The sequence below is a fragment of the Neovison vison genome, chromosome 2, assembly GCF_020171115.1.
Source record: "Neovison vison isolate M4711 chromosome 2, ASM_NN_V1, whole genome shotgun sequence".
In the NCBI taxonomy this organism is placed as follows: domain Eukaryota; kingdom Metazoa; phylum Chordata; class Mammalia; order Carnivora; family Mustelidae; genus Neogale; species Neogale vison.
The window spans coordinates 178,391,248-178,408,491 of NC_058092.1; the positions used below are offsets into that span (position 1 = coordinate 178,391,248).

Consider the following 17,244-nt stretch of genomic DNA (forward strand, 5'->3'; position numbering starts at 1 on the left):
TGACCCCCACCCCACACCCCACCATGGCCCCCAGCAGGTGCTCTCCCTTCTACCTAGAACACAATTCCCTGGACTGAGTCAGGAGAACAAAAGATCGTGACCTAAATTATGACTGATTCTACTCGCAAATCCTTCCTAATTTTTAGCCCAGAAGTCTGGTGGCATAAAATTATACTTGTATAATGTACAATTAAAGGTGTGTATCTTATTATGAGACTAAGAAGCTTATTCACAGCTCTTCATGGTTTGTTTCATGAGTCTGAAGTTATTCGTGGCCTGAGAGAGCTGATAAATAAACGTTTACTATGTCTTCTCTTCACGTGCAAGGAGTCCATCCCTTGGCCCCTCCTGAACCTGGGAAAACTCCTTTTTTCCTTCACCTGAGGATTTAGATATTCATGCGCCTTATCCTTAGTGAAGGAGAATTTGAAACTTAATGGGGCCTTGTAACCTAACCTCCCCCTTGTCTTTCTGACTGATGTGTATCTTGCTAGCACTCTGCTTGCTATAGATTTGGGCCCCTGTGTTGCTCCATCCAGGCGGTGGCTCTCAAGAATGCAGGCCCTGAGTGGCATCAGCGTCACCCCGGGGGCTTGTGGGAGACAGAGATCCTCAGCCCCATCCTCCTCCCAGCAGTCTTTGTATTAGCAAGTGCTCCAGATGACTCCGCATGTGTGCTAATCAGTCTATACTAATAAACTCTACTGAGCTTGAGAACCGAGGCTTCAGATCTCTGAATCCCAGCACGGGAATGCTGTCAGACTTCCTGACAATAACCAGCCTGACTACCTGGATATTTGCGGGTTGGCCAATGTTCAGTCTTCTGGAGCGATGCAGAGCAGCCGGTTAGCATGCCCGCTTTGGCATGTTTGCTTTGACTAACATCTGTCATCACAGCCCATGGTGTTTCCAATTACTGTAGCCTGTCCAGCTGGGTTGTATCTCAGCAGCGGCAACAGTGTTGGCTTAACATCTCCATCACCTGCCCCCAGTGAACATCTCGCCCCAGGTTCCAGCCCCTTGGGGTATTATTTGACTCCTTACATTTGCCCTCCCATTCACAATCTCGATGAAAGTTTTGACACTTGGTGGGCAGGAGGCCTTCATTTCTCATGAAAGTCAAAGGCACAAATGACAAACTCGGTAAAACACAAGATTGCTTAGATTGTCTAGAGCTCATAAAGAGATCTGTCTCAGCATATACCTGCTTATACCCTCTGAGTTTCGAACAAGGTGTTAACCTACTCAAAACTAGTTGTTCTGAAAAGCGCATAGTAAAAATGGGAATGGTCGGGGGAAACTTGTATCAGCTTCATCTAGAATAGTGCGCAGGGCAGAGACTGAGGATATGGGGCAAGGATACTTTCCAGATGAGAGAGGGAGGGGAGTGAGGGGGCGACTAAAACCAGGCAAAGACGTGCACTCGGACGGATGGACGGACGGAGCATTGTCCTCTCAAAACATGATGGTTTTGACGACTCGTTTAGGTTATGGAATTCCACTGAAGGACGGAGACGAGAAAACCGATGAAGAAGCGGAGCGGCCGTATTCAGATGATGAGATGTTAACGCACAAAGGGCTGCGAAGATCGCAAAGCATGAAATCCGTGAAAACCGTGAAGGGCCGCAAAGAGGTTAGTCAGGTACAGAGCTGTCTTCCTAATGATTCCTTTTAAAGGCTTTCCCTGTTGCGTTATCACTCAGGATACATACAGGATACACTCAGGATCCATAAAGGAAGGACAGAGGGGGAGATTGGCAGTTACATCGAAAATTCTCTGTTCAGATCGGTATACATTAGGATCTCCGGAAATTTACAAAATGCTCAATCCCTGCTTCCCCTGTGAATAGAAAATGGTATTCTCACAGAGCGAGTCCTGGGTGGTCATCCCAGCCCTACACACAGGTGAAGAGAGCAGCTAACAAAAATAGCTACCTACTTCTGCTTTGAACCAGCTGCGCATGGGGATGAGCTAGAAGTTTATCCGTAATAATACATTGTCTTTGTGTCCAGAAAGTGGAGGAGGAATCCAGTCTGTGGCCTCCGATCATTGTGAACCATTGGCAGACCAGGCAAAGCAGAACTAACAACAGTTAATGTTTTTATTGCTTATCATTGATGATAGCCTACAGCGTCTACACAACGTAGTGTCCCCTCCATTTTTGAGGACATCAGCAGCAAGGTCTTCTGAGTATAGAGGCACACTTCTAGGATAACAGATTCTTCCTATTAGAAAAGTTAAACAATTATTACTATGATCCTGAAATGTTCAGTTCTCCCGAAGTTCGAAAGTCATCATCTGATTTGTAATCACGACACATTTCTCTCTTCAGGTGCGATATGGATCCCTAAAATACAGAGTGAAGAAGAGACCACAGGTGTATTTTTAGTCATCTGCACTTAAAGAATCCCAAGACAAGTTACACTAATACATTGACTTTTTTGCTAACGTTATTCATTCAGGATTTACACATTAAAATAATACTTTAAATTGTGGTGGTGATAGGGTTTATTTTCATCAATTTAAATAGCTTTTATTTCTTTCACCATTACTCCCATGTCCTGACTACTAAAGGTAGTTATGCAAAGCTTATTTATGTGTATGTATATATATCTCAGAAGTAATAGAAAATTGTGTTATCTGTTTTCAAAGTCCTCAACGACACTGAGTGCCTGGGATCTTAAGATGAAACACAAGCCCACAGAATACTTGAAAAGAGTCCTTTTATGGTTTAAGATACATCAGCCTTTGTGCTATTGTATTTGTGTTTACCTCCGTTTATATTCTGTCTATCACATGAGGATAGCAATTAAATAGGCCTCTGATCCAGCAGTGATAGGACAAGGGCATAATGTAAGATACAACGTGTTTTATGTATTCTTTAAATTTTTACTTTTTAATACTTTCTGGTTTTTCCACCATTGACTGAAAGTTTTTGAAACAGATATTTGAAAGCCAGGTTTCCACATAGCACTTTTATTCCTGACTAGATTTGCACACTTGAAAATTGTTTACTTATTTGCAACTGTATGTTTTAAGTTTTATTGACACTGTCTTTATTTTTATTTGTCACATCCCGACATGTCACATCTATGCCTTGAATTTTGTCATCTCTTTCCCTGTGGGTTCCATTTAAGTTCATTAGATTCTAATAATATGAAAATACAACTCATTGTTAACTTGAACTATTTTTAACTATCTAATCCTCTGTAGGTAAATCCTCTGTAGGTAAGAAACTGTTTTAAACATCAGCCTGTTTTCCATACATCATAGTTGAACTCAGCATGTTCTTGTTAACACTGGTTATATTTTCAGCATTTAAAAATAGTTTTTGTGAAACAGGGTCCTGAAGTTATCCAGCAGTTGGTCCACTCACATGCCTAGCACTGATATGTGCTGCTGATTCATAAATCTATATTGACTAGCATCACTTAAATCTCCCATCTCCTGGCTGAGTTCATTTCCTGAAGATAGGTGCCAATGCAAAATATAGATGTTAATCTTACGTACTAGAAGCTACTAGAATAGATATTAGAAAAATGTTTTTTAATCCATGAGATTTTGAATTACAGAACGCAGAGGCTTTTTTAGGTGGAATTGATAAAGTATGCATTATGAAGTCTCTATTTCTGGTGGTGGTTTTAGTGATCAGTAGTCAGATTCATACAGTTAATTCAGGTAATTGACTTGACTGTTCTGTTTGTCAAAAAGAAAAAACCAATGAGTGAGATTTGTGAGATCTTTTACTTTTCTACCTTTTTAAGAAATGAAACCAGCTGGCAGTGTATATTCAGGACCTCCTCAGAGTGTTGGCAGAGAACAGAATGTTTATTTAAGAGTACCTTAGTTTAATTAATACACTGCTCTTGATACAAGTCTTAAAACATTTTCTGGACTATCTCACATTCTTGATATATAACATCAAGAAAAAATTTGCTCAACTTCTTTTCTCCAAAAGTTTAATTCTACGAATATCTTCATCTGCTTTACCTTGACTAATTTGTAGCCTTTGGGTTTCTAGAAAAATTCTCGTGTTCAAAATTGCTAGGAATTCGGATTATAAACTCTTGGAAGAGAGTTTTACATATATTGCCTAGTATCAGACTTAATACAAATGCTACACCATGTTTGTCTTTCCTGCCCAAAGGCAGTGTCATGTCAAGTTGCATGACAAGGTCATGTAAGTGACTCTACATGAAAACATTACCTGTGTGGGCTGCTCTGCTCCATTTTATCTTTTCTAAGTCAGAACTGAGTATTAAACCAATTCCTTAATTAAACTAAATTCATAAGTACTGTTCTAAATTAGAGACATTATTTATCCCTCTACACTTCTACAAACAAGACACTACAGGTCGCAGAGGGGTAATGCATGTCCTTTTTCATCACATCTCCCCACATAGTGCCTCCTCTGATCTGTTCCTATTATAGCCTTAGACGCAGTGGATGTCACTTTGCTATTCCATCATTTCCTTTCTCTCCTTTTTTTACATTTCTGAAATTTTGCTGCTTTTCTCTTGTGTGTGTTTTAGCATGCCCTTTCCTTGGAACTTATTATGAGAAGCTTATAAACCTTTGTCTCTTTTAAAGTGGAACAGGTCATTTTTGGTTCTCTGCTTGAGTCCACTGCTTTTAAAAGAGGTAAATTTCTCTCTCGACCACAGTGCCTTGCTTCCCCAACACCACCGTTTGGTGAAGGGGCATCAGATGCTGCACAAGCCTATATAAGGCGCTATTATGGTAGCTGTTAAAATTTATGCAGAAATTGTACCCGGTGTTTTATCTTATTATATATTCATTCAACTTGTGCATTAATATTAACTATATCCCGAGTTTGTTTGGAAGTGACAGTTGATCTGTTCTTTCGTTTACCGTGTTTTTTTCTGGGATAAAAAACGAGCCAGAAGTACGTGTCATTGGTAAGTAATTAATTATGTAAACCCACGTAGGTCCCACACAAGATTCCCTCCACACAATTCACTATATGTATGTGGATTTGGCTAGAAAGTGGTAACTGCCAGCATTACTGATTATAAATACTTGACTACACAGATCGATGAAACAAAATTATTAAAGTGTTTTCAGGGAATTGAATCCATCTGTCACCACCAAAGATTCCTACAGTGTTATAAAATATGTAAATATTCCAAATTTCTGTAAAACACTGGTTAGATAAATATGTCTTCTTTCATTTCCTTTTTTGAAATAACATAGTTTGAGCTTCTGTAATACTTGAACTTTTGTGTTGTTAAAAATAATCCAATGCTATCTTCTATTAAATATCAGTAATTTGTATGTTTAATTGGAGTGAACTGAATTTTCATTTTGATTTTCTTTTGTCACTAAAATTAAGGAGTTAATATGTATTGACAAGCAATTCCCTACGTGTTCCTATAGGCTGATTCATTTCCAAAGCAATTAAGCAATTTTGAGATCATTGTTTCTATGATATGCAGTGTATATTTCTTAGTAAATATCATTTAAGAGTAAAACTTTCTGAAAGAAAAATACAACTTTTTCTTCTAAATGGTTAAGATTTAATCTTCTAGTAGTATCCTACAGATTTGTTGTATATTAACTTTTTAAAAATTGAGCATGAATTAACATTTTCTCCTAACACCTCTTAAATCTGTGTACTTTCATAGTTAAAAGAAAGCAGTTTTGTAATTTTTTAAACTCTTTGTAAAGGCTCTCTTCAGGCCTAGTATGGGGATAATTTTACAAATGTGTTTTTTGAAAACTTTAATATAAAATAAACTCATTTTATTAGTGACAACTTGTGTGGTTTTTTGTGTGTCAGAGTACCTATGTTGGGTTCCATAAATTTATGTTATTTATCAGGGACTATGTATCTAATATTATGTACATATTACATGTTACATAATAGATAACCTGCACATGCTTAAGATTCTAAATCACAGAGCAAATCATTAAAAAAATCATATACATTCTGGAATGGTCATAGAATTACAAAAGAAACACTGAATTGTTAAATTTGGTTGTTGGAATGGGAAGATACCAAAAAAAAAAATTAATACAGAAACCCTAGCCATCAATTTGTATTGGTTAGCTGTTTCAGACATAAAATATAACACAAAATTCAGATTTATGTATCCTGGAAATGTTCTGGGGTTCCATCTGTTTTAAAGTCAGACGTCTGTCTGCCTCACATTTAAGCTTTAGAGAGAAATCCTATGTTTAAAAAGGTTCTTTTTTGTGTTACTTCATTATGCTATATAATGTGTTAAAGTATTTCCAAATGGAGTTATGTTTTTATCTTTATTAGGAGGTATATCCTTGTGATGATCCAAAGAAGTTAGAAACTTAAATAAAAATTCAAAAAGAGGGCGCCTGGGTGGCTCAGTGGGTTAAGCCACTGCCTTTGGCTCAGGTCATGATCTCAGGGTCGTGGGATTGAGTCCCGCATCGGGCTCTCTGCTTAGCAGGGCGCTTGCTTCCTCCTCTCTCTCTGCCTGCTTCTCTGCCTACTTGTGATCTCTGTCTGTCAAGTAAATAAATAAAATCTTTAAAAATTTTTTTTTTCAAAAAGACACAATGGATATATGAACAGCAGCATTTTCCCCAGTATTTTATTCTCCCTTTAAGTGGTTCACTGTTCTGAAGAAAGAGATTCATGGAACAAAAATCATGTCTCAGAGACCAATCCATTGTTCGTGGAAAACATTCCCCCCCTTTTACCTCTCCCATCAATATTCTAGCCTTGAAACACTCATTGGGGTCTGGGTTTGGTAGTATTCTTTAAATTGCTTTTTATAAGATAAAGCTTTGAACTGAAATTTTAAAGCACAAGATTGATCATTGGCTATATGTGCAGGATACTAAGACTGCTCTGCAAAAGCAGGAAAATCGCCAAGTTTAGCCTTAGCTTTTCTGGCAATCCCAGATTAAAGGCAAAAGAGGAGGGAAAAAAAGGAAAACATGGTATTTTGGCATTGTGTGCAAATCAGAGTAGCATCCATTTTTTTCATGTAGAAATACTCCTCGAGTACCTGCTGTGTGGAGCAGCACTACCATGTTTTTGCACAACGCCTGGATCCAAGTTGGGTAGCATAACAATTTAAGAGAAATAATTCTCGCTTTATAAAAACCAAATGTTTGAATTATTTGAGGATGATTTATGCTGGGATTTCTTGTAGGTTATCAAATAATTTATTTGGTTTCTCTCAGAGCAGGTTTTTGTTTGCTTATTTGTTTGGTTTTTCATCCTTGGTTCCCTTCTTTTCCTTACTTCTTACATCCAATACAGTCCTAAGCCCTTTTGACTCTGTCTGAAATATACAGGCAGACTGCCGGGAAATCACCAGTTTAGTTCCAGACCACCACAGTGAAACAAGTATCGCAATAAAGCAAAGCAAATGAATGTTAGACATAAATTTACCTTCTACTGTAGTCCATTAAATGTGCACCAGCATTATGCCTAAAAAAAAAAAAAAATGCACAGACTTTTATTTAAAAATATTGCTTAAAAATGCTAGTCATTCATCACTGACCACAGGTCTCCAAAACAAATATCGTTGGAAGGGTTCAAAATATTGTGAGAATCACCAAAATGTAGCACAAAAACACAAAGTTGAGCAAATGCTGTTGGGAAAATGGTGCCCGTACAAGTGCTCAATGCAGACTTACCACAACCTTTAATTTGTCAAAGAAAAAAAAAAAAGTAGAATCTGCAAAGCCCAATAAAAGTGAAGCACAATAAAGTGAGGTTTGCCCAAATCCTGAATCTGACTATTCAACTCACCTCCCCTTCAGCTCTCACCTGGAATACTCAGCATAACCTTTATTTAGGGCAGAATTTCTTGAGACCTTACAACATTTTTTGTAACCTTACAAATTTTCCAAGTGACTCAACCTTGATCCCATGGAACTGTCACAGCGTCTTATCTTTTCAACCGGTATCTTTGGGAAATAGAAAAAGATTGTGAAGAAAGCAGGGAGGGGAAGAAAAGGGGCAGGTGGTCTTGCACATCAGCCTTAGGAGAAAAATATTTCTCTTCCCAGCATTCTTTAATGCTAAATTTGGGGGCGGGGTGGGTGGGGTGAGTGAGAATAATCGATGGAGCAGGTTAGAGTAACTGGCTGAATTATAATGTGTTTTGACATGATGCTGTTTCAAAGTGCTGAGAAAGAATTGGGGATAATCAGAAAAGGTAGAGATTTTCCCCCCTCAGAATGGTACACCTAATTTCAGTTACTCTAAATTTGAGTATTACCAACAGATCATGGTAGTAGCAAGAATCAAGAGTATTATCTGGGGCACCTGGGTGGCTCAGTTGGTTAAGTGACTGCCTTCAGCTCAGGTCATGATCCCAGAGTCCTGGGATTGAGTCCCACATCAGGCTCCCTGCTCCATGGAGAGTCTGCTTCTCCCTCTGACTTTCTCCCTTCTCATGCTCTCTCTCACTGTCTCTCTTTCAAATAAATAAGTAAAATCCTTAAAAAAAAAAAAAAAAGTATTATCTGTATTAGAGTTCTCCAGAGAAATGGAACCAATGGATTCCATGCGTGCATGTGTGTAGAGAAAGATAAGCAGGGGAGGACTTCGTCAAGTTTCAAATCTGTAGGCCAGGATTGCTTACTGGAGACCCACGGAAGAGCTGAGGTTTCTGTTCCAAAGTATACTGTAGGTGAATTCCCTCTTAAGACCTTCAGCTAAGTGGATGAGGGTTACCCACATTATAAAGGGTAATAGACTTTCTTAAAAATCTACTTGAGTAACTAAATGTTAATCTCATCTTTAAAATACCTTCACAGTAACATCTAGACTAACCATTGACCAAATGTCTGAATGCTGTGGCCTACTTGGTTGACATAAAATTAACCACCACAGTATTCCTAATTTAACTAAATTCCAAAAGAAAATATTTACCCTGAAGTATAAAATTAAATGTCGAAATTGCAAGTCTTGGGTTTGATGAGTTTATCTTATCAAGAAAGGGAATGTTGCAGCATGGGGTTTGTTTGGAAGAGGAAAACTACTTTGTATGGCTTCTAACGCCTCTTACATTCAGTCATGATAGCTAACGTGCATATCAGTTTGTTTTCACACTTTGGATAGAGGTATCACCATGTTTTGCAGATGCAGAAACCAGGACTCTGTTTTTTTTTTTTTTTTCTTAAGATTTTATTTATTCATTTTAGGGAGAGGGAGAAAGAGGACACATGTCAGCAGTGGGGTGGGAGCAGGAGAGAATCTAAAGCAGACTCCACACTGAGCAGGGAGCCCGATTCAGGGCTCAATCTCATGAGCCTGAGATCATGACCTGAGCTGAAATAAAGAGTTGGACGCTCAACTGACTGAGCCACACAAACGCCCCCCAGGACTCAATATTGACCAGCTTAGGACCCAACCACAATATTTGTGACTTAAGACTCTTGTTAATTCCATTACACTCAGTTGTCTTGGCAATCCCAGACCATTTAAACAGCTCACACAGAAATGATTCTTAGCATGTATTATACAAAAATTTTGGATTATTTCTCAGAAGATTAAATGGACTGAGGTTTTTGAGTGATGTGATGTTAAGAGATTTCACTCAGAGTAGCTTCAGTCAGGAGAGGAAAAGGATGCTCTTCAAATGCAGAGGAAAAATAAAGACATAATTTACTATCAATTATTGGCTAAGACAAACAGGAAGAGATTTGAAGAGAGGATGTAGCTTCAACGATGGGAGTATCCTCTCAGGAAGTGCTTTCCTTCCTTCCTTCCTTCCTTCCTCTCCTTCCCCACCAGCACTTGCTCTGTGGCTTCCTCCCTTCACACCACACCTTATAAACCCTTTTATGGGCTCTGTTCACAAGAATTCTCATGCATTGTTCCATACTGGGTTTTAACCAATAAAACACACACACAAAAAGGCCAAATGCCTTTTTACACAGGAGATGAACTTTATTCAATCTTTTAAATTGAAAGCAAGTATAGTTCGTATATATGGCAAGGGACAGTTTCCATATGTTCTAGGGAAGTGGGACTGTATTATTTATAGTTCACAACATGTTGTATAAAAGGAAAGCTTGCCAGGGGGCTTCCAGGGAGGTAAATGAGACAAAGGAGGGAAGACTTGGGGGTACTCTCTGTTGCTATATTCCAAGAAGATGCCTATAAAAAGGCAAAAAAAAATATATTTTTTAAATATTTAATATTATCCGATGTATAGTCGAGGTTGTGATCTTTATCTTACCATAACTTACATTCTCAAATTAGAAAAGACACCAGAGCATGAAGGGGGGGAAAGGGGGACCCTTCATATTGTAATCTTAATAGGGAAAACGGGGCTCAGAAAAGCAAGGATAAGTATCATTAAAAGGATATATATCTTCCAAAGCGCAAAGTACAGTTACATGAGATCTGGTTGCTATTTGACCCCACAGTCTCAAAGCCCATTAGACTGCAGCAAGCAATAATTGCTTCCTCATTTAGATTAGACAATGAGCTCTCTCCAAAAGCAGCTCTCCTCTAAATAGATTGTGGAGAGTAATTGAAACAAGTTATACTGGGAAGTAGAGTGACCGATTCCTCAAAGTGTGAGAGCAGAGCTATGGTAACCTCTCAAGCCTGGCCTTCATCCTGTTCCTATTTAGGGAATCCGCGCTGCAGCCAGCGCCCAACGCGGTCTGCAGTTGGCCAGCTTTATTGTTTAGACTTGAAGGGAAGGTCATATGCCCTCTTTGACAGGGAGGTTTATGGGCTCTCTCTAATTAGCAGCACCCTCCACCAGACAGACTGTTGGCCCCCTTCCAAGAACGGGATTTGGTAGCGGCCACTGATGAAGGAGAAAACAAGGTTATTTACCCTGTGACTGTAATTCTTGGCACAAATGCTTACTTTACACTCAGACACATTTTCCTTTTGTTCCAACTTGCCTTTGGAATTCTGAGTAGGGCGTTTAAGGAGGGAAATGCGGCTATATATTTAGTAGTGTAAACAACCCAGATGTCGGCCTGGGATACTTTTTACTATCCGAGGGTCTCCCCGATCAACAACATAAATTGAGAGAGAAAGAAAAAAAGGGCAACACATTCAGAACGTTACTGGCAAGTGTAAATACTTGAGCACATGCCCACACGCAACCTCAGAAAAGGAAGTTTAATTCGCAACATTAAAATAACGACAATTGCGCGTTAGGACACTTAGAAATACCAGCGGTAAAACGTGATTGCGTTCAGCTATCGCTGGAGTGTTAAAAGAGCACCGGGAATATACTTGGCTTGTCCTGCTCTGTCGGTTCCATAAGACGGTGCGTTAAGCTGATAGAAATGCTTTTGGGTTGATTTAAACCAGATGCTCTGCCTATTTTTGTCCAGTTAGCAGATGCAGCATACTGCACAAGGCAATGCTGTCCCCCTCGGCTGGCCGCCAACCGCGGGAGCAGGAGCCTCGGCTCCCCCAGCTACCCCCGGCCGTAAAAACCTTTCAAGTCCCCATTATTATTCCAGGCACATTCCAAGGGGTTTGAGTCACAGGGTTCACTTGGCTCTTCTCCCGTCCTGAACTGCTTGTATCAGGTGGAAGACGACCTCCAACTTCAAAAATGGAATCCATAACCGGTCAAAGAGCCCTTTAGAGCAAGCCCCAGATGCAATCCCACCGCAACTTCTCTCCCACACCTGCGGGCTGCTGGCTGCGCACCTGGAGTCCCATGGCCACAGCTAGGCCCGCTGGGTCAAAACACAGGGTTGTTCTTTGGGGAATCCTCTGCGGCCCTGTTTTTCCCTGCTGGTTTGAGAAGCTCCGAGGGCAGCAGGGATGGGTTGGAAACTTTTTCCGTTTGGCGGTGCGTCGAGAACGCTTGGAGGCCAAGGCGGGAAGCCCGGAGGGCTGAGAGGTTCCGGCGGCTTTTAAGTCAGGTCGGAGGGAAAACTCCCAGCCCCTCCCACGCGTCGGTTCAGACTCCCCGGCCGCCCGGCCCCGGGCGGAGGAGCGCGCACATCTGGCCGCCCAGGAGCCACATCTGGAACGCTAACCCCCGCACCCAGATGTTCAAGGGGCCGGGGAGTCTAAGACCTCGAAGGGCCGGGCTTCCTCGGCTGCGGCTCCTCCTTGCGGCCCAAACAGCAGGGGTCGGGACTCGGGAGACGCCCCCAGGGCGCGGGAAGGGCCGGCTGGCCCGGCTGTTGGGATTTTTGAGGGGGGGGATGTGCGCTGGGGCTGTGGTCGGGGGCCGTTGGGCGTGCCAGAGCCACAACAGGGGATAAGGGCAGGGGTGCTGAGATAGTGAATGTAGGCTGAAGACGTGCGGGGGACGGGGTTTGGGGTACTGGGCGCTTGGGGTGCTGGAGTTGAGACAAGGCCCCGGCGGGGCTCCCGAGTCCTCCCACTGCGTGGGATATTACAGCCCAAAACGCCAGGCGGTGGTGATGGGGGAGGGGCAGAAAGGCACCTTTCCGGGGGGTGGGGGGAGGGCACGCTGATCCCGCGGGCACCGAGGCCCGGGTTCCCCCTCCTTCTAGCCCTCTGCTCCAGCTGGAAGACTCGGGCGTTTCCTCCCGAGCAGCAGCTCGCCCCCGCTTGCCCTGCACCTTCCGGAACCGCGAAGGGCGTCATCCCAGACAAGGCGGAGCCGGCGAGCCGTGCGCCCCGGACCCCTCTCCCTTCTTCCTGTCCCGAACCAAGAGAGAAGGAGCTACACACGCGTCTAGACTGCCTCAGAAACCTGAGCTTGCAGGAGAAGGTTGCGTGGCGCGGGCTGGCGCGCCCGGTGAACGTTTGTGTGCGCGCTGGAGTTTTGACGTCTAGCTGAGCAGCAGTGTTCAAGGATTAAGGGCTGTTTTGAAGGGACTCGGATCTGAACAGACTGTTTCCGTTCGATTTGTTTAACCAAGGTGAAGGCAGACCGTGTTCTTAAACATTTTCCTTCATCCAACTTGTCCTTAGATTTTCATCCTAAGGGTGTCACAACGGGAGAAAATACCCTAAAATAAAATCACAGCCGACAAGAAAATGTTAAAAGATGTTGGTCCTGTTTCATCTGACAGCCCAGACATCGCGTTATTCTCCACCAGAATAACTCTATTCACAGCCTTCAATGTATGGAGAATCTCCCCCCCTTTAGGGGCAAAGCGCATGGATGGGCTCTGGTCCCACCTTAGTCACCAGCTGAAACTGGACAAGCTTTAGAGTCACCTCCCCAAAGACTGCCAGGCTTCGTTGAGAACAATCAGAAGAATACAGTCTTTTAGGTGCTCAGAGTACAGTATCCAAATAGCTTTTCCGCTGCTTACCTCTGTGGCCTGTGGCAAGTTACCTCTTAGAGCCTGCTGCCTCAGTCTCCCCGTTCTAAAATGTAACTATACCTATACCACACGGATGGTGTAAGGATTGAGGGTTAGTGCAATCAAATGCTTAACACAAAGCCCAGTGCATAAGGAGAATTCAGTATTGTTATTATCAGTATCCATGAGAGCAGCCTCTGTGTATGCCTAAAATAAAAGTCATGGCAATGGCAGTTGGAAAGGGTAGCCTCCTTCAAAGAGTATGAGCCTTTATACCTGCTGAACTGGTAAAACCTGCAACCCTCTGGTCACAGCTCCAAGAGGAAATTAGATGAAATAATGATAATGATACATAAGCTTCCTTTATAATGTGACTTTTTTATAACATGAGTTTGATTTTTGGGTTTCACATTAAACCCTTTCCCAGAGAAGACCACTCTTCTTTGAGAAAATTTCACCAGGATAAAGAAAGGGTGTGCAAAACCCATCTTTTTTTCCCTCCTTTTCCTTTTCCTCACAGCCCCTCTCCCTTTGCTAATCTAGAATCTGATTAGGGCAGCCTCCATAGCAAATGAAAATATGGATCTTTCGAAATATTTTAGATGCACATAATGCATAAGTCTGAAAAAGTCAAGGCTGTTATGAACACAGGGCATCCCGTGGGAATTTAGTTAAGTCTTAATTCTTCAGGCTCAGTTTCCTCCACTGTAAAGTAAAGGGGTTGGATTTCCTTTTCCTTCCTGCACTAACATTCTTTAGTTTCTAAAGGTTGCTGTGTCCAGGTGGTATTTTCTGTGTATGCCAGGGCCTGCAGGGAAAAGAAAGGGATTTTGAGAGGCTTTGGGCTTGAGAATGATCATTACTGGGTGATGAGGGAGGGCGATGAAGGAACTCAGATCAGTACTGAACTGTAAACCAAGGAAAAGTACCTATAACTTTGCAGGTAATTGCAAACATTTTTATGCACACAATGGATATATTTATATCATATGCACTGGTATATCTCATTTATTTGTTTAAAGATTTTATTTGGGAGCACCTGAGTGGCCCAGTCAGTTGGGTGTCTGCTTTGGGCTCAGGTCATGATCCCAGGGTCCTAGGACCGAGCCCCATATCTGGTTCCCTGCTCAGCAGGGAGTCTGCTTGCCACCCACCTCCCTTCAGCTCATGCTCTCTTTCAAATAAATAAATAAAATTTTTTTAAAAAAAAGAAAGATTTTATTTTTAAGTCATCTCTACACCCAACATGGGGCTTGAACTCACAACCTCAAGATCAAGAGTCACATGCATGTTCTTCCAACTGAGCCAGTCAGGCACCCCTGGTATTATTACAAATATACGAGGTACATATATAGGTATTTATGGTATATCCACAGCAAATATATCTATTTATAGTATATCCACAGCATAGATTCTATATATACAGATCATCCTTCAGTAAGTTTTTCCACCAGCAGCAAACAAGGTAAAATTTTCTTCCTTTGACCATGACTGCTCTGACTTACCAGCAGAATGGGCTGGACCAGAGGGCATTCATGATTCTGACTGGATGAGAAAAGTGTGCCCTTTTGTGGGCCTCCTGTCATGTTAACAAGAAAGTCTCCCAAGAAAGAAGGAGAACAATAACCTTTATGTCCACAGCTCTAATCTCATTTTACCTCAGAATGTTTCATACAATTTCCTGTCATCAACTTCCCTGAGATATTTTCCACATAATAATGCAGCTCCCCCACTTTCCATCACCCTAGATTCTTCTCCCTCCCACTCTACATCCAATCTATCATCAACCGTTCCTGTCAGATGCTCTAACTTATACCTGTGGTTATGACTGTGGATGTAGATACATGGGAAACCCCGCCCCTTCTTACAATTTCCTATTCTACCAACTAGTCCAAGCATCACTGTTTCTTGGCAAGGCTAATGCCGTAGCCTCCTAATTGTGATCCCTGTGACCACTCCTTTACCCTAAATTTCATTCTCTATATGGCAGCCACAGCAGTCCTTTTAAAATAAAAATGAAACGTGCTCAGTCTCTCGTTCAAAGTCCGCTAGCAGTCTCCTATCACATTTGGAATAAAACCCACACTTCCAGTGACAGCCTCTAGGATTCGACTCTTGTCTAATTCTCTCATCTCATCCTCTGTCACTTTCTTCCTTGCTCATTCCTCTCTAGTCATACCAGCCTTCTCACTGTTCCTCAAAAAATGTCAAGCAGACTCCTCCTTAGGGGTCTTTGCATTTGCTGTTTCCCCTCTTTTCAACCCCAGATTTTCACACTCCCCTTCATCCATTCAGGTCTCTGGGCAAGTGTCACCTAAGAGAGGACCCCTGAATCATCATTTTTAGTATAGATGCAACCTAGCCATAGTCACTCCCTCACCAACTGCCCTGGTTCTTTTCCTTTCATATTTTTTTTATCAAATCTCTTAAATGTCGATCTGTTTACTTGATTACTCTTTGTCTCACCTCTAGAAAGTATGCTCTGTGAGGGCAGGGACTCGGTTGATCTTGTTCAACAAAGCATCTCCAGTCTCAAACAGTGCCTGTCTTATAAAAGGTCCCTGAAAACTAATTGTTGAATGGATGACTATAAAAAGTCTCCACCTAGAATGACCCTGATCTCATGAGCTTGTTCCTGTCTCCTGGCTCCAAGATGGATCTTGACTCTAAGAATGGAGTTCAATCCTACATGCCTATAAATATGTGAATTAAACTTCACTGGATCCGGGTGGGAAAAAGAAAACAATGTAAATAGTGTGGGTAATTAGCTTACCTTTTTTTTTTTTTTTAAGATTTTATTTATTTATTTATTTGACAGACAGAGATCACAAGCAGGCAGGGAGGCAGGCAGAGAGGAAGAGAGGAGGAAGCAGGTTCCCTGCTAAGCAGAGAGCCCTATTTGGGGCTTGATCCCAGGACTCTGGGATCATGACCCGAGCCAAAGGCAGAGGCTTTAACCCACTGAACCACCCAGGTGCCCCTTAGCTTACCATTATATTCAGTAAGTGTAGGTACTGAAGTAAACATGAGATGGGAGAGAGAATCGGCTCTCCTCTCACCTCCTCCAAGTTCCTCTGTGATCTTCCTAGTCAGATCAATGTGCCGTGCTAGGTGTTTGGACAGGCTAACTGTCTGCACACCGTGGGCCCTGCAAAGCAGGTGGGAAGTGAGTTTGAATCCTCAATGCACCCATGCTGGTGTGTGACCTTGGGCAACTTACCTTTTCAGTGCCTCAGCTTCCTTATCTGGGAAAGGGGCCTATAATGCTGCCTCTGTATTAAGATTGTTATAATGATTACATAAATTGTATTTGCAAAGTTCTTAGAGCAGTGCTTGGAACATAGTAAGTTATGTATGAGTATTTTTTCATTTTTTTTAAGATTTTATTTATTTATTTGAGAGAGAGAGAGCACAAGCGGCAGGGAGGAGCGAAGGAGAGGGAGAAGCAGACTCCCTGATGAGCAAGGAGCCTGACATGTTCCTCCATCCCAGGATCCTGGCATCACGACTTGAGCCAAAGGCAGACACTTAACGGACTGAGTCACCCAGGCACCGCTGTATGAGTATTTCTTAAGAGAACATATTTAAAATGTTGGACTGCACTTGATTTTCCTCTTCTCAGTGACTTTAATGTAAGATACTGCTCTACTGTGATTGGCACTGGAGTTTTCATTATGTTTTTAGACTACTGATTTTAGTTTTAACATCAAGCACAATACTCTAACATTTAGCTTGGCCATAAATTCCATTTGGGCCAAAATTTCCCTAACTTCCCAAAAAAGAAATTGTACCTTCAGGGGATCATCCTCTCTATTTTAGCTGAACAAAAGATTTTCCTCACTCCTCAGTTCTTTAAGTTCTCCTTGGCCAGCTTTTCTATATATAATATTGTTATTTTGTAGTTGAGTGTTAGTCCTGAGGAACAGTAAGTGTCAGTGCTTTTCCTAAACCCGAGTGCCAAATCATCCCTGAACCAGGGGAATAATCTCTGGACATCTCTTTCGCTCTGT

General features: G+C 41.8%; 1 protein-coding gene across 2 annotated transcripts in view; it reads left to right on the plus strand.

Annotated features, from left to right (window-relative positions):
* The window catches only part of REEP3 (receptor accessory protein 3), a 99,148-nt gene extending 93,374 nt beyond the window's left edge, over window positions 1–5,774 (plus strand). The window contains exons 7-8 of one of the 2 annotated variants that reach the window (XM_044239617.1): window positions 1,488–1,642; window positions 2,334–5,774. In XM_044239617.1, the coding sequence (XP_044095552.1) occupies window positions 1,488–1,642; window positions 2,334–2,390 (212 nt within the window). In that variant the 3' untranslated portion in view covers window positions 2,391–5,774. The remainder of the gene's footprint in view (window positions 1–1,487; window positions 1,643–2,333) is intronic. The other variant, XM_044239618.1, reaches the window with a different exon arrangement.
* The last annotated feature ends 11,470 nt before the right edge of the window (window positions 5,775–17,244 follow it).